Here is a 22,635-nt window from a genome sequence, read left to right on the forward strand (position 1 = left end):
GCTCGGACTTTGGTCTGTGCCGAAAAGTAAAGTGAGGCGGACGGATCGTCGCCGCCGGGCCTCTGAAACCACCAGCAGCTATTGAAGCCTTATTTTCTGCTCAACCTCGAACTTCAATCATGGTACGCAACCTGCGATGACCCACCATTGCGGTGATGCAGCGTCCCTTTGGCGTGGATCAAATGCGTGCAGGACACCTACTCCGGTTAGGATCGTATTCGGTACGAAATACGGCTCGCCGGTCGAGGCCCCCTCCCCGGTTCACGACTGGACGCGACGGTGCGCGCGGCCGTGTGGTGGGTGGCGTGAGATAGCCCATGCTTGGCAGCTGTCACTCGCGGTCTGGCATGTGGGAGGCACTGTATGAACTACAGTAATCGCAGTCCTACTACCATCAAACAACGCCTTCGGGGGACAAGGTTCGACGCCTTCCCCCCAGAAACTGCTCGCTCAGCCCGTGGGTCCCCATGATTCACGCCGCCCAACGCTTGCCAGGCAATCGCTTCAGCTGTGCTTGGCAGCTGTTGGTTGCCCGTTCTTTGTTTTCAACGGCTGTCGGCCATTGTGAGGGAGGATCAGAATGATGACCCGGTTGAGCGTCAAGCATCGCCATGCCGAAAGCACTAACCCCCTACCGCCTCAAATCGCACCATCGCCCGTGAACATCATCTGCCGCACCATCACCAGCTGCTGCGCCCCTGAAGCTCGTCCAGGACTGACTACCTCATTTCGTGACCCTTTGGTCCTGCTGGCACTACCAGCACGGTGTGTGTAGTTCGTCTTGGCGAACCTGTGCTAGCAACGACAGGCCGTAGCACGGGCAGGACTACCTACCTTTCCCTCTGTTTGTTTAGTTTTTCACGCTCGCAGCACCCAGCTCAACGCGCGCATTTGAGGGTGCCGTGAATGCTCTGCACGCACACAAGTCCACCGTCACCAGGATGCGGTGCTCACACGCACATCTATAAACCGGGCCGTTGGTCTTGTTGCCCTTTGCTCCAGCGACGAGGCTTTGTCTGATAGCACAGCATCCCGGCCCGCCATCTTCGAGATCGGACTGGATTGCATCAACCGTAACCGTGCGCAAGAGTAACCTGCTACCACCAGTCGCCAAAACCAATATCGCGGTCGCGAGTTGAAACGTTCACGATGGGCCACCCAGAAGAGCCCGGGCCCGCCGCGGCCCAGGACTCTTCCCAGGCCAACTCCGAGAAGCCGGCGTCGGGCATAGACATCGCTGTGCAGCAGCAGCAGCAGCAGGATGAAACCAAGCCCGAAGGCAAAGAAGGCGACTCTGGCAACGCATACTGGGTATGTAACCCTCTGACAGCCCAGCGCTCAAAGACACCAACTCTGACGGGTTGTTGCTGCAGAGAATATTCTCGTACGCCGGCAAGCTCGAGTACGCCTTCTTCGCCATATCCATCGTCGCAGCCATCGCCTCGGGCGCCGGCATCGCGCTCCAGAACCTCATCTTTGGGCGCTTTGTGACCATCATTACGGACTACGCTTCGCAAAAGTCGTCGGGGAGCGACTTTCGCCGCGAGGCCGCAGAACTTGCGTATGTGATCTGGCATGACCTTGAATCTTGGAACACCCAGTGCCGCCGAGCTTCCAGCCCAGCTCAGCCCAAACATCACTGATAATGACTGACCATGGCAACGACACGTAGCTTGTACTTTGTTTACCTCGGCATCGGCCGGTTCGTCCTGGCCTACCTGTACAACGTCCTCCTCAACTACAACGCCTACCGCATCGTGCGCAACATCCGCCACGCCTACCTCGGCGCCGCGCTCCGCCAGGAGGCCGCCTACTACGACCTCGGGCAGGGCGGCTCCATCGCCACGCAGGCCGCCTCGAGCGGGCGCCTGATCCAGGGCGGCATCGCCGAGAAGCTCGGCCTCACCTTCCAGGGCCTGTCGGCCTTCGTCACCGCCTTCGCCGTCGCCTTCGCCACCAACTGGAAGCTGACGCTCATCACGCTGTGCATCGCCCCCGCGACCATCATCGTCATGGCCATCACCGGCACCATCGAGGCCGGCCACGAGACCAAGATTCTCGACATTTACGCCAGGGCGAATGCTTTCGCCGAGGGCGTCTTGTCTAGCGCGAGGACCGTGCATGCTTTCGGCATGCGCGCGAGGCTCGTGGCCAGGTTCGACACGTACCTGGTCGAGGCGCATGCCGTGGGCAGCAAGATCTCGCTGCTGTTTGGCATATTGTTCTCGGCCGAGTACACCATCATCTATCTGGGCTTTGGTCTCGCGTTCTGGCAGGGCATCCATATGCTCGCCCGGGGCGACATTGGGTCGTCAGGAGAGATTTTTACGTTGGTCTTTTCGCATACTGGTTGTGCATTGAATCCCAAAGACTAACCACCTTGGGGATCGCAGCGTCTTGCTATCTGTGGTCATCGGCGCCATCAGCCTCACCCTGCTCGCTCCGTATTCCATCGAGTTCGCGAGGGCTGCCTCCGCCGCCGCCCAACTCTTCAGCCTGATCGATCGGAAATCCGCCATCGACCCCCTGGACCCGTCCGGCGAGCAGCCCGCCGAGACGATAGGCGAGCTGGAGCTTGAAGATGTCAGCTTTGCGTACCCCTCGCGTCCCAACACCACCGTCCTCGATGGGTTTTCCCTCAAGGTGCCGGCGGGCAAGGTGACCGCTCTCGTAGTAAGTGGGATTCGATTCGGGTCTTTCCATCTCGGAGCTAGACTTACACCCTGCGTTAGGGCCACAGCGGCTCGGGCAAGAGCACCATTGTCGGGCTCATCGAGCGATGGTACGAGCCGACCTCGGGCACGATCAAACTAGACGGCCGCCCGATTGACAAGTTGAACCTCAACTGGCTCCGGAAACATGTGCGCTTGGTGCAACAGGTAGGCGACCTTCTCTTCTCCCTTCTTCTCTCCCTCTCCCTCCTCCTCAACGCCACAGGGCCTGACCCTCGTCTAACCCGCCCAGGAACCCATCTTGTTCCGCGGCTCAGTGTTTGACAACATCGCCCACGGACTGGTCGGCACGAAATGGGAGAGCGCCTCCAAGGACGAGCAAATGGCCCTCGTCGTCGAGGCGGCCAAGACGGCGTACGCGCACGACTTCATCACCGAGCTGCCCGACGGGTACGACACCGACATCGGCCAGCGCGGCGGCCTCCTCTCGGGCGGGCAGAAGCAGCGCGTCGCCATCGCCCGCAGCGTCGTCTCGGAACCCAAGGTGCTCCTCCTCGACGAGGCCACCAGCGCGCTCGACCCGCACGCCGAGGGCATCGTCCAGCAGGCGCTCGACCGGGCCGCCGAGGGGCGCACCACCCTCGTCATCGCGCACAAGCTCGCGACCATCAAGCGGGCGCACAACATCGTCGTCATGAGCAAGGGGGGCCGCATCGTCGAGCAGGGCGCCCACGCGGACCTCGTCGCGGCGGGCGGCGTCTACGCGCAGCTCGTCCGCGTGCAGAACCTGCTCGTCTCGGCGGCGTCGGGCGTCGTCGAGGACACCGATGAGGAGGAGGAGAAGGCGGCGGCGGAGGCGGCGGTCGCGCAGGCCGAGGGGGACGACGACAAGGCGGCGCTGGGCAAGACGCTCACGCGGTATGCGACGGCTGAGCGGGAGCGCATGCAGACGCAGAAAGACCGCGACGACTACGAGCGCCACAGACATCTCGGCCTCTTGTCTGTCATTGTGCGCCTCGTCCGGGATGCACCGGAGCTGCGGGTGACGTACTTTTTTGTCTTGCTCGCCTGCCTCGGGTCGTGTAAGTGACCACCGGACTTGCTGCGATGCCTCTTGGAACGACAGCCCCCCCTGACACAAGTGTCCCATCAATCTAGGTGCTGCGATCCCTGGCCAGGCCATCCTCCTGGCCAACATGACCGACGTCTTTACCCTCACCGGCGCAGCCATGGTCGACAAGGGAAACTTCTTCGCCGCCATGTTCATCGTCCTTGCCGCGGGGTGCTTCCTCTTTTACTTTACCATGGGCTACTCGACCAACACGGTAGCTCAAGTGCGTTTATTATCCCCCCCCTTTCTTTCCCTATTTATACCACTCATCATGGATCACTAGCACTACCTCTCAAACCGACAACATAAGAGTTAGACGGGGCTAACAGCAGCGCGCAGACCCTCTCTCACAAGTTCCGCAGGCAGAGCCTCGACGACATGCTCCGGCAGGACCTGCAGTTCTTCGACCGGCCCGAGAACAACACGGGCGCGCTGTCCAGCCGGCTCGACGAGAACCCGCAGGCCATCCTCGAGCTCATGGGCTTCAACGTGGCGCTCATCCTCATCTCGGCGCTCAACGTGGCCGTGTGCAGCGTCCTCGGCATCGCGCACAGCTGGAAGCTCGGCCTCGTGGTCGTGCTGGCGGGGCTGCCGCCCATGCTCGCCGCCGGGTGGCTCAAGATCCGCTTCGACGTGCGCCTCGACCGCGACGTCGCCGCGCGCCACGCCGAGGCCTCGGCCCTCGCGTCCGAGGCGGTGACGGCGATTCGCACCGTCTCGTCGCTCGCCATCGAGGGGTCGGTGCTGAGGCGCTACACGGCCGAGCTGGACGGCGCGGTGAAGGGGTCGCTGAGGCCGCTGTGCGCCATGATGGTGTGGTTCGCGCTCACGCAGTCCCTCGAGTATGGGTTCCTGGCGTTGGGCTTCTGGTGCGTCGCACGCGTCTTTCTCTCTTCGACCTGTTACTCCAGTCCGTTTCTCGCCATGTTTTAATTCCCACTGCGCGAACACCCGCAACATCAATGTGCTGACTGACACTGCTGCTGCTGTTCCGCTCCAGGTACGGCTGTCGCCTGGTGTCGTTCAACGAAATCACCATGTACCAATTCTTCGTCACGTTCATGGCCGTCTTCTTCTCCGGGCAGGCCACCTCGCAGATTTTTCAGTTCTCAACCAGTACGTTTACATACTATGCATGATGCGCTCTCTCTCTACACACACCGCGATCCGCGGGAAGTCTCTCACTGACGTCGAGTCCTCGTTCCCCCTCCTCCAGGCATGACCAAGGGCAAAAACGCCGCCAACTACATCTTCTGGCTCCACGCGCTCCAGCCGACTGTGCAGGAAACTCCGGAGAACCGCGACAACACGCCCGGGACGGGAGGCTCCATCGGCCTGGAGCACGTGCGGTTCTCGTACCCGCTGCGTCCCGAGGCGACGGTCCTCAAGGGCGTCGACTTGGAGGTTAGTTGCTCTGCCATGGATGGGGCAGTGATGGCAACCCCTTTTTCCTCTCGTTCTATCTCTCTCTGTGTGTCTGTGTGTATGCACGTCTGACTCCAAGTGAACCCCGCAGATCAAAAACGGCCAGTTCGTCGCCCTCGTCGGCGCGTCCGGCTGCGGCAAGTCCACCATGGTCGCCATGCTGGAGCGCTTCTACGACCCCTCCGCGGGCGTCATCCGCATCGCCGGCGACCCCCTCCCGGTCCTCAACCCGCGGCTCTACCGACGCGACGTCTCGCTCGTCCAGCAGGAGCCGACCCTCTTCCAGGGTTCCATCCGCGAGAACATAGCCCTCGGCGTCGACGATCCATGTCCCTCCTCTCCGTCATCCACTGCCTCCCCTTCGTCATCCTCACCGTCGTCGTCGTCTACCACCGTCTCCGACGCCGCCATCGAAGCCGCCCTCCGCGCCGCCAACGCATGGGACTTCGTCGCCTCCCTCCCCGACGGGCTCGCCACCGCCGCCGGCCCCAACGGCACCCAGCTGTCGGGCGGCCAGCGGCAGCGCATCGCCATCGCGCGCGCGCTCATCCGCGACCCCCGCGTCCTGCTGCTCGACGAGGCCACCAGCGCGCTCGACACGGAGAGCGAAAAGGTCGTGCAGGCCGCCCTGGCCGACGCCGCGTCCAGGGGCGACCGCGTCACCGTCGCCGTCGCGCACCGCCTGTCCACCGTCAAGGACGCCGACGTCATCTGCGTCTTCTACGGCGGCAGGATCGTCGAGCGGGGGACGCATGCCGAGCTGATTGCCCTGGGCGGCATGTATAGAAAGATGTGTGAGGCCCAGAATCTGGATTAGAAGGGAAAGACATGGGACCGAGGCGGCGAGGGCAGGGCGGGTCAAGCCTTAGTTCTCGTCCATTGTCGCAAAAGTATTGTAACCACGGTATATCTGTACTTATTCTCTCCATTACATGCCAATTAGTTGCAGTTCAGCTACTTTAATAGAACAGGTGTGTTTCAACACTCAGCGTCACTCAGTTTATATGCCTCGCTCTTCTATTAGTCGTGACTAGTTGTTGACGAGCACATGCCAAACATATTGGCCATCAAGGCCGAGTGATAGATTATGGTATTACTTTTCGCCTGCTAGATTCCGAGTGCCTGACCCTGCATGCCAATCGCTTAGAAAACGGTGCCCCGGGTCTGCTTACCCTTCTCCGCCTCCAGCTTCTTGACGTTGACATTCTTCCAGAGCAGCAGCGCGGCCAAACACAGCGGGATAAAGCAAGCACCCGCAATGACCATGTACCGCTGGACGATGCCATAGCCCTCAATGACAGCCTCGCGCGAGGGGCTTCCCCGGGGTGCCTCCACGACGGCAGACAGGTTTCCATAGAGCTGCGCGACCTGATCCTGCATGTCGGAGGGAAGCGCCGCGGCGATCTTGTCCGGCAGAATGTTGGTCCAGATGCCTCCTGCAATGGCTTGGCCGATGGAGGCACCAATAGAGCCGAAAAGACCAAACATAGCAATGGCGACAGCAATCTGCTGGTGTTGTACCTGGGCCATGATGGCCAACTGGGCGGTCATGGCCCAGATGCCAGTGGCAAGACCGTTGAACAGCTGGCACATGACCAGTACACCGACATCGCTGTCGGGGGTTCGAAACTTGATAAGCAAGGCGGTTCCCAGGATTGAGAAGGGGACGCCAGCAATGGAAAGCCACTTGTAGTCGCCCGTGTAGCGGACGAAGCTAGGTGCGGTCAGCATGATTCTTCGATCAGGGAGGAAGCGTTCACGTACAGTCCGACAAAGGGGCTGATGAAGGCGGACATGAGGGAGAAGCTGTTGAGGACATAGCCCGAAATCGTAATGTCGAGGAAATTGACGGCCTGCAGGTAAGAGCCGTAGTACGTGTCCCAGGCACTGTGGCAAATATGTTAGCATTCCTGGGTCCAAAAGGCGGAGATGAGATTTATTACAAGGTGCTCATGAACATGAAGGCATAGACGAGGCATGCGCCCAGGATCGTGCGGTTTTTGAGGTATTTCCAGGGGAAGTAGCTGACGGGCGCAAAGTACTTCTCCCAGATTCCGAAAGCGACCAAGAGGACTACGCCGAGCACGATCATGGCAATAATGTAGCCCGTCTTCCAGCCGTTGGGTGCCGAAGTGGCAATGCTGAAGGGAAGGAGCAAGATGGACCATCCGGCGACGGTGAGGAACATGCCGACGGCATCAAACTGCACGAAATAGTACTTGAACGACTCCCACTTGGTGCGACCGCTGGCGTGAGGGGGGTAAAGGCCTTGTTTAACCGCCCTGCGCTTGCTGATGACGAAGACGACGGCGATGGGTAAGCAGAACACGACGAGAATGATGCAGAAGGAGCCAAAAGCCCAGTTGTAGTTGACGTTGGTGTAGAACAGGTTGGCAATCTCGGGGCCGGCAAAGGTGCTGGCGATGAGGGGCGTCTGCTGCAGGCCGAAGAGGATGAGACGATTGCGCAGGGTGGTCATGTCGGCAAGCATGATGGAGATGACGTATCCTAGACCGAGGTGGCCGACCCAGTAGATGGTGTGGGCGGCGGCGTACATCTCGACGTTCTTGCAGGTAGCCTTCATGATCATGCCGACGACGACTAGGACCACCATGCAGATGAAGCCCTCGCAGCGGCCCCAAATGTCGATCATCTTGGCAATTGTGAGATTGCAGACGCCGCCCACAATGGTAGCGATGACGCCAGTTGTGGACAGCAGGGCATGCTGCGCGAAGGAAGATGTGACGTAGGGGACAAGGTTGCCCTGGACGTTTTGAAGGAGGTTGTCGACGAATGTGACGAGGTAGAGGCTGTGGCGTTTTGCGTCAGTCCACCGGGCTCGACTGCAATCATGCCAGGACGAAGCAGACAATTTGATCCACTGTCGTGTGTGCCTTAAGGGAAGGAAGCGAGACTTACAAGATGAACATGGCGATGAGTTCAGTGCGCGACCAGACCTGAGTGATGGCCTCGACGCGCTTGACACCGTCTTGCATCTCTTGGGAGTCGGGGTCCGACTCGCTGCCATCTTTCTCGGGGTCCTTTTCGGCATATTGCTGGCTATCTCTGATGCGATCCTTTTCCAGGTCCGTAACGAGCTGCGGATTTTGTTCCGTCGCGAGATGCGGCGGGGGGCCGTTGACTGCGGCCATGGCGATGGCGGCGACGGGAGAGGCTTTTTTTCTGGTTGTTCTTCGGCTCAAGATTATCAATCGATCTAATCAATCAGTAGATTGTCCAGACCAGGCGTCTCGGCCGTAGGCTGTCGCAGAACAGGAGCCAAAGGCCAGCGCAATGACAATGACGTGGGAGAAGCCAAGTGAACGGACGGGTGACACCGGAATATGTCTGCGACTGCGACATGGACCCTTTTAATTCTTGCAAAGGCCCGGACGACCACCGGCGACGACGCTACCTGTCTGCACCTCGGGCGGATGCGACATTGTGTGGGCGGGAGCGGATGACGGGCGAGTTCCTTGCGCACAAGCCGGCGCCTGTGGATTGCTCACTCACCCACCCACCAGGACGGCTGCAGCGGCTAACGCCGCGAACAGCTTAACCGCCCAGGTGGCGGCGGCATCGAGTGTGAGCGGCGTGCCAGGGCCCTCGGGTCGCTTTACCCAGTTGGTCGAGCAGAGACTTCAAGGGCGGCCGGCGCGATGGTCCATTATCCATGACGGAGGGTCGAGCAGTTTGTCAATTCTCCACCGCGGCGGGCACGCCAACGAGCGGCGATGAGGTCGCCAATGGCTGAGGCCCGGGTCGTGGTGGGTTTTGGCGTGCAGGGAGAGCAGGGGTTGTCCCCGACAGGAGCGGGTTTCTGTATCCGGCCTCTCCATGGAAATGAATGAATGAGGCTGTTGGAAGAAAGAGGGCACGATACCTGACGGGTACAATGACAATGACAATGACGACGACGCCTGAGGCACAAGCGGCCAGACAAACCTAGGGAAGGTGCGTAGCCGGTGAATGGCACTTGCCCGAAGACTTTCAAGGTTGCTGCTGTCCGGGTGCCTGGGTGTCTTGCCCGTCAATCTCTTGGCCTGCGTCGGCCCCCTCGGTGGGCATTTATTCCCCTGCCGTCCCGTGTTCGGGGTCTCTAGGGCTGTGGATGGCCTGAACCCCCCGGTAATGGGTCTCGCCCAGCACCTCCTGCCCAAGTTCCCATCACGCTCATCATCAACCCACGGCATCTCTCCAAAACACCAAACCGGCAAACCCCCCCAATCTACGCCGCCCACCTCCCGTCACACAGACCAACTGCAAAAATGCTACGACCCTCATCCGGCCAACCACCACTGAACACCCTCCCGCCTGGCCGTCACAACTTTTTTTTCCCTCACTTTATCAGATGATCAAGATGATCTGATAAGGAGGGGCGTTGGGAGGTGGGGAAAGCGTGCGGGACTCGACGCCACACGACGCCAAAGCCTGCAACACCCACTCGTTTCTTTTACGAGCTACTACCTACAACTCCGTACTAGCAGCAAACCAGGTCCGCGGCTGGCTGGTTTTTCGCGCGCGACAGGACTCGTCAGCGATTTCTTCCGGGCTTCTTTGATGAGCGTGACGGCCAGTGTTGGCTCGACTCCTTCCGGTCCTCGACTCGTTGTTGTCACCCCCCCGACAAGGGATGATGATGACTGGAGCCCTGCACCACCTGGCCGGCCACCAAGAATTTTCCATGGCGGCAATGGCTGATTCCAGAGCATCTACGAAGTACACGCTACCCTACCTGGGAATACAGCCGGTGGGTTTCCCATCTTGGCGATGCAGGTCAGGGCCAGGGAACACCTCCACGCGGCAGAAACCCTGCCAAAATGCGACGCTGCCCAGTCTTGGGTTCCGATTTACCCGAATGCCATCTGCGTCCATTGCGTGTGCGCACCGCAATCCCCCCACATGCCTGTCTCGAGAACCTCAGAGAGGTCCAAGGTGTTCGCATCCCGGCGACGTGGAAATTGCCGCACGCCGCCACCGCCGACATGGATGGCCCTGGAGCTCATCAATAACCTGACGCGCGCCGCCCGGATGTATCGTCAGCCCTTTCCGCCTTTCCTTCCCCAACGCTCATAGCCGCTGCGAATTCTTGCAAGTTTGAATTTCACGCCGCCTGGTGACCCGCAGCGAGCAGGTCCAGCCTGACGCCACGCGCCGGAGCTGCGTGCAGCCCTCCTCCACTCGGGTGTTGGGGGCCGACGATGGTAGTTCCATACGATGCCAATGCCTGCCATCGCCCATCACATCTTGGTTCCAGGTCTTGGGTGTTCTCGGCGTGGGGAGAGTGCTCTTATTAGCGGGAATGCATCCTTCACTTTCGTCAATGGTGCGGCAAGTCGTCGTCAAGCTGCGTGACTTGTCGCCATTCATCGAGTAGTCGCAGGTCTTAGGCCCTTGTGTAATGCTTGTTTGCCGCGCACCAAACCCCCCCTGGGTTACTGAGCAAGCTGCTGGATCCAGGAGGAGCAGTCGTTGGCGTGCTGGATTCGGCAGATGCGCTCGTCCTAGGTCAAGGGTGCCGCCCTGCACGTAAATCTAATCAGATCCGGATGCCAAGCATCTAGCAAGCCGGTTTCCGCCCACATATGCTTGGAGACAGTTCAGCGTTGCGGCCAACCGCCATTACACATCGGCCCATCTCGGGCCTAGTTGACCCTCCAAGAGGTGACTGGCTCCGCCCTGGGCTATGCTACCACTGCCATAGAGGGTCTGGTTCTCGCCATTCTTCCTGGAACATGCGGCAGGCACCTGGCCGAAACTCGGCGCCGCAACATGAATCACACACCACATTGCAGCCATTCTGAGTCGCAGCCTGGCTCTGCGTGGACAAGACTGGGCGACCGCATACCGCTCCCTCACAGCAGGAGGGGGCCACACCCTCGACAGCTGCCATGTTACAACATTGAACAACCCCAATTCGCGCACATATACATACACAACTTCAACAAAGTTTAATTGTAGACGATCTGTGCAAACTGTCACGGTTGAACTCGTTCGCAGTGAGAGTCGCTCCTCCTATGCATAACATTGAAGCCCAGCGTAGCAGATACAACCCGGGTGAGCATCCGCTACAAGTACAACTACCAAAACGCTGGTGTATTTATTCCTTCCCCATGTACCTGGCCATTCTCAGTTCTTCCGGCGAATAAGAGGCGTACCTCGAAGTCAAGGAGAAACATATGTGTTGATACTCGTCGTCATAGCCCGTACTGGGCGATACATATGGAGATATGCGCCCGAACTGTATTTCTCGTACCTTCTTGTAGACATCTGCGAGGCTGAAGCTAGGATTTGATGAAACCCTCTGACCGTACGACACGCCTTGCGTTGAGAGCAATGATTAGCCTATACATTCCAGTCAACCTCTGTGAGAGAATTCTCCGAACGATCATCATTCACACAAAAACGATTACCTTTTGACCAGCTGTTGCTAGATGTAGGCTTGTGGAACACTGACGATGTCTCGGCCGGCGTTACGTCAGTGGGAGGCAACGCTGAAGTACTTGTTGTTGTTGTTGTTGTTGCCTTTCCCGCGGGGGGCGCGGCGGCCGATGTCGCTCCAAACGACGCCGATGGTTGAACCCCGAACGAGCTCGCGCGGTCAGAGGAGAACATGCCGCCGGGTTTTGGGTTGCTTGAGAAAAGTCCCGATGCGTCGCCCTGCGGCGCGGACAAGTTACCCTTGGACGACGACGACGACGACGACGCCAGGTTAGCCCCGGTCCCGAAGAGGCTACCACCTGGTGGTTGTGGCGGTGCCGTGGCTGCCGGGAGGCGGACCCGGACCCTGGGTGAAGAAGAAGCAGATGGATCACCGAAAGGAGACATAGCCGAAGAAGCAGGCGGGGGCCCGAAACCAAACCCACCGGAGGAAGGGGTATTCGCGGCCTGGCTGCCTGACAGAGCGGTGCTCGAGCCGAAGGGTTTCGGGCCAAACGAACCGGATAACTCAGTTGAAGCCGCCGGCTTCTCGGTCTGAGCTGGCTCTTTGGGTGCCTTTGCTTGACGTTCCTCAGAAGGTGTCCGACTTGCACCAAAGGACCAGGAATCCTGGGTCGTCGACACGTTGCGAGTCGGCAGGTTTGTCTTGCATACCTGCGAGGCGCCTTTGTCCCTACTTTTTAGCATCCTCGCCCAGTGCCCTCATTGCGAAAAAAGAGAAAGCAAACGTACCGGCTGTAGCAACAAGCTGCAGTGATGGTGCAGCGGGCGCTGGGCGAGCCGATTGGACTACTACACAGACAAAGCAAGTGTGAGCGCAAGAATAGATAATTTGGCTCTCTAGACCCCAGAGTCCAGCCGCTGAGCTTACCGGTAAAGTCTCTCGGCTTGTACTTTCGACACTGCTCGAGACCCTCGCGGAGAATGTCAAGCTCGGCCTGGAGGTGGTCCCTGCGAGACTGCGCGTCGTCAGTCTCCGCCGCCAGCTCTTCGAGCTCTTCGTCGGTCATGCCGACCACCTTTGTCGGCGTCAGGATGTCGGGTATGTCGCAGACAAGACAGCCTTCTATGGCTAGGTTGACGACATTGTCGGTGAACGTGCGCAGCGACATCTACAATCGAAATCGTACGAGGTTAGCGTAGATCGAAGTGGCCGCATGGCGATGATGAAGGTCGTTAGGTCATCCGCCGTGAACGCGCTGCTGCTGCTGCTGCTGCTGCTGCTTGAGGAAACGATGAATTCTTACTTCGTAATACGTCTCCATCATGTCGATGACGACCTCTGTCCCAAACTCGGATCCCAGCGCGCCTTCTTCGTCCATGACGATTTTCGAGACCGTGTCCCGCGCCGCGTCCTTCCAGCGGGCACTGGTAACGTCCTCGTGGGCGTCGAGCAGCCTGCCCACCGCCATGGCGACCTGACTCCTCGACCTCTCGAGCCTCACGCGGTGGAACTCGGAATCAAGGGGCATGGCGTAGCCCCGCGCGTACGGGCGCAGGAGCTCGTCCATCTTGTCCCGCAGCGCCTTCTCTTTCTCTGCGAAGAAGCGGTCGACGCAGACGCGCAGGATCGCCTCTGTGGTAGCGCTCGCGTCCGGCGGGCCGATGACGTGGCGGAACAGCTGGTCGACAAACGCCTTGGCCACGAGCGTGACCTGCCTGACGTGCGTCCGGGCAATGTCCCCCCAGGGCAGGGCCTGCTTCTGGAACAGCTGCGTGACGAGCGCTTGGCTCGGCAGCCCTGGGAGCTCCCGGCCCTGGTTGGATGCCGCCTGTCGCCGGAGCTGCTTGTTGACGGTCTGTCTGCTGACGGGCGTCGGGTCCGGGAAGTCATAGGCGTATGCTCCGAGGAAGGGCGTGAGAAATTCTGGCGCCTCGACCGGCGGTAGGTCCTCGCCGTTTTCGAGCAGAGAAATGGCAAGCGTGGACCCCTTGGTGGTGAGGACAAAGTCGAATGCGCGATTGAGGTTCCGCAATAGGGCGCGAAACTTGTTCTCCATGGCGTCCAAATCTCCGAAGAAAGGGTCGCTGTACTGTCCGTGGATGCCATCGCGCGCAAGTCGCTGGAACTCTCCCGCGATGGTGAGGAGAAACGATCTCATCTCCTCTGGCTTGGATCTGGGGCGTCCAAGTCGGCCCAACTCCGTCTGCCGCTCCCGCAGCTTACCTTCGATGTCGTCGATGACCCCGTGTAGGTTCTCTCGGATGTGCTTGTAGAGGACCTTGCTCAACTTCTTGCGAAGGTTCGCGATTCCGCGGTCTTCAGGGAAGATTGAACCCCAGGCCGAGTCCTGGAAGAATGCCTCCTCGACGGCATCGCGGTCGTTCAGGTCCTCCTCGTCTTCCGACCTGTTTCGCAGTACGTGCCATCCGAGCTTGAGCCTATGGGTAGTCTCCTGGTTCTTCGCCAGCTGGATGTACCTTCGCTCCTCTGAGCTGCCCGACCGGGTGCAGTCGGGCTTGGTTATGACTCCAAGGGTCCGCTCCCGCTTCGGGTCGACCTCCATGACCACCTTGAGGGCGTAGTTGTTGGCGAGCTGGTTGCTCGCTGGGATAACGACTAGGATGATGCTGTTCTTCTTCTTCATGTAGCTCTCGACGATCTTGTTGACGGTTTCCCTGCCCGGCTCGGACTGCTGGTCCGTGGAAACGTGAAAGATGCCAGGGAGATCAACCAACGTGAGCGGGTACATGTTGGGGCCCTCAATCTCGAGGCGCAGCACGTCCCTGGAGAAGTCCTTGCCGCTGGCGGCGATGCCCATGCAGGCTTTCGCCTCCTGGATGATGTCAGGCAGGTCATCCTCATTGAAACCTGTCTTCTGGAACGCCTTTGGCGCCTTGGACTTGTCGTCGAAGCAGACGCTGACGTCCACGCACGTCTGGCGCCCTTGTCGGAGCACGAGCTCCGTGGCGAACCTCGTGCATATGTCGTTGTGCACCGGGAAGCGCACGCGCGAAATGGCCTCGAGGACAGAGGACTTGCCGGCAGACTGCTCGCCGACGACGATGATTTGGGGCAGGTTGACAATTTTGCCGACGCCGCAGGAGCTGAGTTTGTGCGTAATCTCGTGCAGGGCCTTTGCTTCCGCCGTGTTGAGCTCATCCAAGACGGATGAGGACAGCGGGTCAGCCATGGCTCAGCCGGCGTCTGGAAGCAGGATTATCGTCTCGGAATGCCAAAGGGATGAGAGTTGAGACCAAAAAAAATGTACCGCGAATGTCGATCACCCGGTGCAGTGATCCTTGTGGGACGAAACACCATCGAGTTTTGAGTACTACTAACGTATGAGGGGTCGTGAGAATCTGTCCACGCGCCGCCGCAGCAGGAGTCCGGGGTTATTCATGCTACCTACCTATGGCCAAAAGGAATTCACCCCGGTAACCTGTGTCAACCCGATGCGCCCAACCAGGCCGCTGACATCAAGGGCTCGGTCCCCGGGCGAGGCGTGATGGAATTGCTGGGGTTACACCGTACTAACGGTACTCCGTATACTGTACTTCGTAGTAGTTGAGCCTGCTGCTGATGTGAGGGGAAAGGGTCGCTTTATGGCCCCCAGCTGCATGTTGGTTTGAACATTGTTACAATAAAGCAGTAGGCGACCAATCGACTAATGTTTCCGGGCCGTTACGTGCCTGTAATCGTCATGCTAATTGGACATCCTCAGCGGGCTGCAAGGTCAAGAAACGAACTAGCCCGAGGCTGAAGGACAGGCGCCCTGTGTAAATACTATTTGCTGTCGTTGGGGCATGCAAAGTGAGGAGTTGATTGTTTTAAGGCCAGTTCCAGCCCCGCGTCCATCGACTACTTACGTAGCCCTCCATCCCTCTAATAAAAGCTATCACATGACTAAGTCCACCGCCTTCCCCAACACCCGGCAACGACGCCAATCAACACCCAAAGTCGCCTTCCCCGCCGCAAAGGTTCGCTAGGGAAAGTGTGATGCTAGACGAAGTTGTATGGCGCCAAACGGCACACCAGCGTCAAGATGCAGTACGAGATGCTTCATACGCATTTGGCATGTTCAAGTGTGGTCATGTCGTGTTCAAGTGCCAGTTCCGAAGCATGTGCGGAGTACTCGCTACATATAGCCATTCAGAAACCCCCAAGCACAAATCGCTGGCCCTCTAGTGTGGCCGCTCCTACGCTTCACCTCAATGATTGTAGCCACATCTCCACCCGCGGATTTCCCCCATTCAGTGCAACCTTCAAGGCTTCCTCAAAGGACTTTTCCAGGCCTCTATCCGTCGGCAAAAGACGACCCGGTTCCTGTGTCATGCCCTACCACGTGCACACTGAAACATGACATGGCTCTGAGCCGGGGGGCGCGAGCCTGAGTTTGTGTTTGCGCAATAAACTGCGCAGTTCGATCGCCAGAGTGGAGTTGACGCGATCTTCGCTGCTCTTGTTGGCCCGTTGGTAGTCATTGAAATCAGGCTCGAATACCACAGCCTCAAGGTTCGGTAAGTGAGCCAAGCACTGGTAGAGGCCATTCGTTGGGTCGTGAAGGCAGCTATACGGTAGCGCCAAGTATTTCAAGTCCCGGCTCCAGGACGAGTTCCATAAAATCTCGGCCGCTGCGCAAAAAGGAAACGAATGTCCCACAGATGACTCCAAGCACCGAAAAAGGTCATGGTCGAAGCTGACTCTGGCGTGGTCGATGCGACACTCCAGCCGCCCCAGCGGCCGCCTGTTGTCGAGAAGTTCCATGGCGGCACGAGCCTGCGAGCCGGAAAGCATGTTATTACCCGACTCGCGGTAAGCTAGGGGCAGTTGAAGCAGATATGGCCTGGTTATGTGGGCTATCCATCGAGATTCCGCGTCAATCTCGTGGTCGACTCGGAACGCTTCGTGGCAGGCGTCTCGCATCATTTGCGGTAACCTGTTCTTCTCCGAAAAGTAATGCGTGGATCCGAGCACCCAAGTAGCCCAGCCCACTGGGGCCTGGTCACAGCCGATACATACGATGCCGTGAGTGCGGGGACCCTCGTAAAAGTGTCGCCATATGCGCGTCCTGGTCTCCAGTGTCAGCGAGCGGAGGGCGGGAACCGTTTGTATGATTGGTGTTGAGAGACAACCGCTGTGAGTCTTTGGGTCTTCGCAAAGTCCAGACCAATCTTCTTCATTGTCTAGCTCAAGACAGTCATCTGCTCGCGACACTGCAGGAGATTGATCAAGTGAATTGGACGGAGAGCGGGCCCCAGGTATGTCACCCGCGGCTTCATTGGCGAGGGAGGGCATCCTTTGCAAGTCCCTCAAGCTTAACTGAGCATCTTCCGGGACGAGCTGAAGGAGAGAGGCGATCAGGGGGTCAGTGATCGTTTCTGAGCTCCCCATCAGCCGCGAATGGGTGCCCAAAGGGGTATCGCCCCGATGCCCGTCATATCCGCTTCTCAAGCTACCATCTAATGGTGTTCTGTCGCTCTCTCGTCCTTCGTTATTGTAGTCCGGTTCATTATTGGCTCTGAGTGGACTTCCAGGTTGTCCGCCACTGCCGGGTGTAGGAAGTGCCAATCCTGGACCAGTGGAGGAATGCATGGTCGTCGCTGAAGTCGGGCTGTTGGCGATACTGGGGCCACTGTCCTCTGGTATGATATTGCCCTCATCATCGAGGGTATGTCTGGTATCGCGAGCGCTCCTAAAGGAGTCATCGCTGCTAACCGCGGACCCGCTGTCGTGGTACAGATTTGGGTTGCACTCAGAAATCGCAGCGTTGGGGATACTCTTGGACGTCGGGCTCGACAGTCTTTCGGGAAAAGGACGTATTATACGCGAGAAACTGTCCCCAAAGGCACGTTCAAGACCATCACGCTGATACAGAAAGGGTAATATCGGCCGCACCCCGTGGGTGCTCCGAGCTGTATCGTCGTAGTCGTCAGACTCTGAAGATGTGCTCGACATCGCGAGGCTACCATCTAATAAGAGGAGATGCATGAATTAAGGATGTTAGCGAGAATGTAAAGAATGCATGGAAGAGTAGTGAACAAAGCGCATCACACCAACGTTGGTGCAGACGCAACACGGTGCCGATGTGGCAACGGCCAACCCGAGCAGCGGTCGCGCCTTCCTCGCAAAGCATGCTACTTCTTTCCCATAATGTCGTATCTACATACACGTACACGCATGACATGATCAACCCCCTGCCTCCGACCTTGCAGCGTTCAATATGATTCTGTCTCATTCAGGGCGAGTCCGATCGTGGTATCGTATGCTTAACGTGACATATTCTGCATCCTCACACTACGTTGCGAGTTGGAGTCGCGCGGCTGCTCGTCCCACTTCACCGCGCGAGATGAGTTCTGCTGCCTCAAGACTCTCTTCTGCTGCTGCCTCCGCCTGTACCAGAAAATAGCCGCTGCCCCTAGCAGTCCCACGCCCGCGATGACGCCTACGACGATGCCGGCGATGGCGCCACCCGAGAGACCCGAGCTGCCGCCACCCGACGACGGCGTGCCGGAGCTGGGCTTGGGGCTCGCCGTGGGCGAGCTCTTGCTGCCCTTGCCGGTGTCAGGGATCGTCGCATTGAAGCACGGGATGCTGTCTTTGAAATCAGACAGGGCGACGTAGGTAATGTCGGCGCAGGCGTAAAAGGTCTCGTTCTCGGGCTTGTCAAACTCGGAGATGTACTTGATCTGCAGAGTGGCATTAGACCCTGCCTTGACCGACGAGGGCGGATCTACGATGGGCACGCAGGTATGGCCCTTGTCGAGCTCGCGCATCGCCTTGGCGTCAATGAGGGTGGCGAAGTCGCCATTGGACTTGGGGTCTGTCCTATGTTAGCCTTGAGGCTGGGCGCTAGAGTCACACACACGAGACTTACCTTGCAGGTAGGAGATGCTGATGATGGCATCAAAGGACTCATTCTGTGCAACCAGGGCAAGGCGGCCGTTCTCTGCAGCACGTCAGCTCAGGGCCTTATGGACGTTTCGACTTTGCTTACGCATGGGGAACAGTGTGCGGTTGCTGGCACCGGCGATGGAACCGCAAGGCGCAGTGTTGTCAAGCGCCGCGGACCAGACACGGTCCTTTGGCCACATGAAGGCGGCGGGGCCCATATCATCAGAAGTCATCTGGGCCATGGCCACAGACGCAAGTATGGCCAGGCCGGCCACGGCAGATACCAAAGGGGCCATGCCGTGTGAAGCGTGCAAAGTAGCAGTGGGGCTTCGAGTCTGATAGCAGCAAGGTTCAAGTTGAAAGACTCGAGTTGAGCGAGTTTCCGGTCGATCTTGCTCTCATCTTACGTCCAGTCAGGCACATACGACTCACGAGCGGGCGGCCCCAACGCCCTGTATTAATACCACGCAGTCGGCTGGCACTTCCCCTCACTTGACATGCGACCTTTTTATCGCACGACAAAGACGTGGCTGGATCCGGCACCGTGCCGAGACTTTGGAGCAAGACTAGCAGATGTGGTCGGCGCCGACCATACATCCGATGCGACAATCACGCCCTATGGATGGGTGCATGGGGAGGGTTCCAACGGGGCCCGCGCACCAGATGCAGCCACTCCGATGTTGGCCGACACAACCTCGTGAGTGTCGTATCTGCCAAGGTCACACCCCAGGATCACTCAAGCCATGATTCTCTCACCCCCCTCTTTGTCTCTCTGCAAGGCGTTATTGTGCCTCACATGAAATTTAAACCCTCGACGGTTCATTGATAGGCGGTCGCATTCATCGTTCGAGGCACATGCCTCCTGGCTGTCAAAGACGCAGTAATGAATATTGCCCCGACAGCAGCGGGACTCGAGAGCCCCCAATAAACAGGACTTAGATGGGGGACTATTCCACGTGGTAATCCACCCGGGAACGCGAGTGCCCTCGCGAGCTCGAGTCACCGAGACCACCCGAGATGAATTCGAATTCTAGGCCCAAACATCAATACCTTTCAACACGAGAGCTTCCATGGGGCCGGCCGGAGGACCCCTGCCATGGGCCCAGATGAAAGAGGGACTATTGAGCGCCGGCTGGAAAGGAAGGTGGAGGTGTTGCATGAGACACAGTGGGGATGGCAAAGGCTGAATGGAGAAGCACTATGTCGGCCACTGTGTATGTGCGTTGCTTGGATCAGATAAGATGGTTGGTCAACCATCTAATCAGATGCGTTCTGCACCTCTGATTGGCCCGGTGCCCACTCACACCCTCCCTCTTGAATGTGCCATCGCGCCGGGGCGGGGTCCGGACTCCGGAGTCCTGCACCAGCCCATGGCAACATGAGGGTTTTGCTCTGCCTAACTCGCTTGGCCTTCCGAGCTCGTATGTATGTATGTCTCCAGTCTAATCGTCCGATGACTCCTCCGAGCTGGACCGACGGATGAATTTGGTCCCAGAGTGACATATCGATTCAAGTTGTGTTCGTGTTTCCCGCGCTTTTAACGCTTCACCGGAAAAGAGGGTGGTGGGGGATGCCGAGCCTTCGCTGCCTTGTTGGGCGATGTCACCGCTCAAGGCTTGCTGCAGCCCGTCCCCGTCGCATCCATCATTGGGAGGAAGCGGGGCCTGGAGTCGAGGAGACCCAAATGCAGCTGTGTCGCCCGGGATGCGACAGAGACGGGGGTTAGTAGGAAGACGTTATTGAGTTCAGTACAGCCGGTGGTCTCGTCGACGTCGTACCGATCCGGGACCACACTGGCTTGTTGCGTCGGGCATTTTTCTGTCATTGAAGGTGGCTCCCTCCAGATGGTATCATATTGTGAGCGATATTGGATCCCTCCACCCCCAAAAGAAATTTTGAACCGTCCCCAGCGGAACTCGGGGGTATAAGTAAGCTCTTCATCCTCCTCATCTGGCTCACGCTGGACCCTCCCCCCCTTCGCCGTCTCTGTTGCCAACAACTAGTTGCTTCTTGATCGCTACCACACTCGCTCGCTTGCATCCGCCCATATTTCAGGAACACAAGAGAACCACTCACTCACTTGCCCTCATCGCCAACCAGAAAATAAAGGAAAATTTTCCCCCTTCCTTTTCAAGATGCATCTCGCCGCCTCTCTCATCGCCCTTGGCTCTCTCGCCGCATCGGCCGCGGCCGCCGCGGCGCCAGGCTACCAGTATCCCGACTTCGTGCCGCTCCACAAGCGCCAGACCTCGGGCCCGTCGTATGAGTGTCACGCCAACTGCGGTATGTTACCTCCCCCTTTCCCATCCTCCGCCGCGTCCTACCTCTCCTGTGACGGACTATATCCGCCTGAGCAGGCTGAGGAGAACCAAGAGCGTCTGTTCTATTCCTTTCCTCTTTTCTCTCTAACATGCGGCTCGGCAGGGTATCTCATCCAAATGTCCAAGGCCGACAAGGATGGTACCGCCTACTGTAAAAATGAGAAGTGGCTTCAGTACTATCACGGCTGCATGAAGTGCGCCATCAAGGAGAACATTTGGAACGACTATGGCAGGGGCGTCACCGCAGCTGTCGACAAGTGCCCCGGCCTCAAGGTCGACCTCGAGGGCACTGGACAGCCTAGCGGTCAGTCCAGCGCCCCGGCCACGACGACTGTTCCGGCCGCGACCACGCCTGCCCAGCAGACTACCTCGTCTGCGGCGCAGCAGCCCACGACGACGGCCACCCAGCAGCCGCCCGCGACCCAGAGCTCGGGCAGCTCGACTGTCCCAAGCACCAAGGCCCCCAGCGGCACGACGCAGTTCAGCACTGGCAGCGCCGGCGGCGGCGTCGTTGTTCCCACGGTCTCTAGCTCTGCCCCTGGCCACTCCTCCAACAGCGTAAGTTTTTCTCGACGCGACGTGTCCCGCGTCTTCCCTCCCGTTCGTCTGCTCACTCGTTCATCATCTCCACAGACTGCGAAGCCTAGCTCCGTCACTGTTTCCGGCGGCGCGCAGACTTTCGGGTCCAGCCTCTTTGTCGCGGGTATGGCGGCTCTCGTTGCCGCCGCTTGGTTCTAATAGCACGTCACCTGTGCAACTGAAATAACTGCGGTGATGACGACGCGGTTCTAAAATGACACGGCTCTTGGTTGGGCCGTGTCTTTAATTTCGTATTCAGCGGTACATAAGTAGTTCTGGAGGCAGTGCTTCTCGTTCAGTCATAATACACGCGTGCGCGATCGTCGTACGCTATTTCAGCTCCATGCCACCAAAGGCCCTGTCCAGCTCCGCTCCTTCATCGTGCTCCGCTTGTGACGGTTGCGGCGGCGGCTGCTGCTTCTGCTCCGTCGTGGGCGCCGCGCCGGCCGGTCCGCGGTGCTGCACCGGCGACGTCCGTTCGGGCTCCAGCAGCCGCGACTCGCTGTCCAGCCACCCGGGAGCCACTCTCCTCTTCTCCGCCAGCTCGCGCTCCCTGATGCGCTCCTCGAACTCGCGCAGGTCGCGCTCGGCTTCCCTCTGCAGCTCCGTCACGTGATTGAGCAGGGCGTGGCACGACTCGAGGATCTCGTCGGGCGAGGCCGCGTGCCCGGTGCCCGCCGACACGATGAACCGCGCTTTCGGCTGCTGCTCGGCGGACGAGTCGTCGGCGGCCGTCGGGATGCCCAGCGACGAGGGCGGTATGTTGGACGGCATCGTCTTGTAGTTGTAGGAGAGCGTGGTGGCGCTCGGGAGCGAGATGAAGGGCGAGACGGTGAGGGGGACCTGCTCCAGCAGCGGATGGGGGCCTGCGTCTCAGCGGGTCGGCTGTCAGCGGTGAAACAGTCGTTGCGCAACAGGCAATGGCTCACGATTGTTATACATGGTGCTGTTGCGAGGGGCACGCGCACGGAGTGAAGACCAGACCAGAGAGAGGGCGTGTTTGGCCGCGCGTCAGCGGGTGTCTTGTTTGTCGCAAACGTCGCCTTGTGTTATCGAGAGCTCCCGCGGCGAGTGCTTGTACTTGCAATCGGGATAGGGTGTCCGGGAGTCGTTGTGTCTTTGTGTCGGCGGCGGGCCATGGTTCGATGAAGGAAGCACCTTCCAGCCCGCCTTTGTCTCTGCGCTCGGCGTTGCCTGGGGGGTTCGTCATTGCGCGCGCGTGGGTCCCACCGCAGCGATAAGATAAACACT

General features: G+C 59.0%; 6 protein-coding genes across 7 annotated transcripts; 2 read left to right on the top strand and 4 right to left on the bottom strand.

The window, feature by feature from the left end:
- Positions 1-1,149: 1,149 nt before the first annotated feature.
- On the top strand, positions 1,150-6,025 carry JDV02_004843 (uncharacterized protein; the record flags this gene model as incomplete). The annotated part of the gene is made up of 11 exons (XM_047986086.1): positions 1,150-1,311; positions 1,374-1,561; positions 1,673-2,329; positions 2,394-2,673; positions 2,733-2,879; positions 2,965-3,754; positions 3,831-4,006; positions 4,123-4,652; positions 4,784-4,899; positions 5,000-5,187; positions 5,300-6,025. The coding sequence occupies 11 exons, from the start codon at positions 1,150-1,152 to the stop codon at positions 6,023-6,025; spliced, it is 3,960 nt and encodes a 1,319-aa protein (XP_047842066.1).
- Positions 6,026-6,079: 54 nt separating this feature from the next.
- Positions 6,080-8,773, bottom strand: JDV02_004844 (uncharacterized protein). Its single transcript, XM_047986087.1, has 4 exons — positions 8,128-8,773; positions 7,152-8,018; positions 6,973-7,095; positions 6,080-6,922 (listed from the first exon to the last, which is right to left on the bottom strand). The coding sequence occupies exons 1-4, from the start codon at positions 8,358-8,360 to the stop codon at positions 6,352-6,354; spliced, it is 1,794 nt and encodes a 597-aa protein (XP_047842067.1). The 5' UTR covers positions 8,361-8,773; the 3' UTR covers positions 6,080-6,351.
- Positions 8,774-11,913: 3,140 nt separating this feature from the next.
- JDV02_004845 (uncharacterized protein) lies at positions 11,914-14,793 on the bottom strand. The gene is made up of 4 exons (XM_047986088.1): positions 12,897-14,793; positions 12,521-12,761; positions 12,382-12,441; positions 11,914-12,303 (listed from the first exon to the last, which is right to left on the bottom strand). Exons 1-4 carry the CDS (start codon positions 14,781-14,783, stop codon positions 12,221-12,223), a joined length of 2,271 nt encoding a protein of 756 aa, XP_047842068.1. The 5' UTR covers positions 14,784-14,793; the 3' UTR covers positions 11,914-12,220.
- Positions 14,794-17,859: 3,066 nt separating this feature from the next.
- Positions 17,860-18,886, bottom strand: JDV02_004846 (uncharacterized protein; the record flags this gene model as incomplete). Its single annotated transcript, XM_047986089.1, has 3 exons — positions 18,588-18,886; positions 18,468-18,539; positions 17,860-18,413 (listed from the first exon to the last, which is right to left on the bottom strand). Exons 1-3 carry the CDS (start codon positions 18,778-18,780, stop codon positions 17,860-17,862), a joined length of 819 nt encoding a protein of 272 aa, XP_047842069.1. The 5' UTR covers positions 18,781-18,886.
- Positions 18,887-19,864: 978 nt separating this feature from the next.
- On the top strand, positions 19,865-21,725 carry JDV02_004847 (uncharacterized protein). Its single transcript, XM_047986090.1, has 4 exons — positions 19,865-20,412; positions 20,585-20,767; positions 20,909-21,363; positions 21,439-21,725. Exons 2-4 carry the CDS (start codon positions 20,620-20,622, stop codon positions 21,541-21,543), a joined length of 708 nt encoding a protein of 235 aa, XP_047842070.1. The 5' UTR covers positions 19,865-20,412; positions 20,585-20,619; the 3' UTR covers positions 21,544-21,725.
- JDV02_004848 (uncharacterized protein) lies at positions 21,589-22,574 on the bottom strand. 2 transcript variants are annotated; one of them, XM_047986091.1, is made up of 2 exons: positions 22,314-22,574; positions 21,589-22,256 (listed from the first exon to the last, which is right to left on the bottom strand). In XM_047986091.1, the coding sequence occupies exons 1-2, from the start codon at positions 22,324-22,326 to the stop codon at positions 21,715-21,717; spliced, it is 555 nt and encodes a 184-aa protein (XP_047842071.1). In that variant the 5' UTR covers positions 22,327-22,574; the 3' UTR covers positions 21,589-21,714. The 2 variants fall into 2 exon arrangements, with proteins under 2 accessions (XP_047842071.1, XP_047842072.1); XM_047986092.1 differs by having other exon boundaries at positions 21,589-22,574.
- Positions 22,575-22,635: the final 61 nt, after the last annotated feature.

The sequence above is a fragment of the Purpureocillium takamizusanense genome, chromosome 4 (assembly GCF_022605165.1).
Source record: "Purpureocillium takamizusanense chromosome 4, complete sequence".
Taxonomy (NCBI): domain Eukaryota; kingdom Fungi; phylum Ascomycota; class Sordariomycetes; order Hypocreales; family Ophiocordycipitaceae; genus Purpureocillium; species Purpureocillium takamizusanense.

Excerpts from the sequence above, each read along its gene's own strand:
- JDV02_004844 (XM_047986087.1), bottom strand. The coding sequence starts at position 8,360 with ATGGCCGCAGTCAACGGCCCCCCGCCGCATCTCGCGACGGAACAAAAT. Across the intron at positions 8,019-8,127 it reads CTCATCGCCATGTTCATCTT|CCTCTACCTCGTCACATTCG; the intron begins GTAAGTCTCGCT and ends AAAACGCCACAG. Across the intron at positions 7,096-7,151 it reads TTCATGTTCATGAGCACCTT|TGCCTGGGACACGTACTACG; the intron begins GTAATAAATCTC and ends TATTTGCCACAG.
- JDV02_004845 (XM_047986088.1), bottom strand. The coding sequence starts at position 14,783 with ATGGCTGACCCGCTGTCCTCATCCGTCTTGGATGAGCTCAACACGGCG. Across the intron at positions 12,442-12,520 it reads CAAGCCGAGAGACTTTACCG|TAGTCCAATCGGCTCGCCCA; the intron begins GTAAGCTCAGCG and ends TTGTCTGTGTAG. Across the intron at positions 12,304-12,381 it reads GCAGCTTGTTGCTACAGCCG|GTATGCAAGACAAACCTGCC; the intron begins GTACGTTTGCTT and ends GGCGCCTCGCAG.
- JDV02_004847 (XM_047986090.1), top strand. The coding sequence starts at position 20,620 with ATGCATCTCGCCGCCTCTCTCATCGCCCTTGGCTCTCTCGCCGCATCG. Across the intron at positions 20,768-20,908 it reads TGAGTGTCACGCCAACTGCG|GGTATCTCATCCAAATGTCC; the intron begins GTATGTTACCTC and ends GCGGCTCGGCAG. Across the intron at positions 21,364-21,438 it reads CTGGCCACTCCTCCAACAGC|ACTGCGAAGCCTAGCTCCGT; the intron begins GTAAGTTTTTCT and ends TCATCTCCACAG.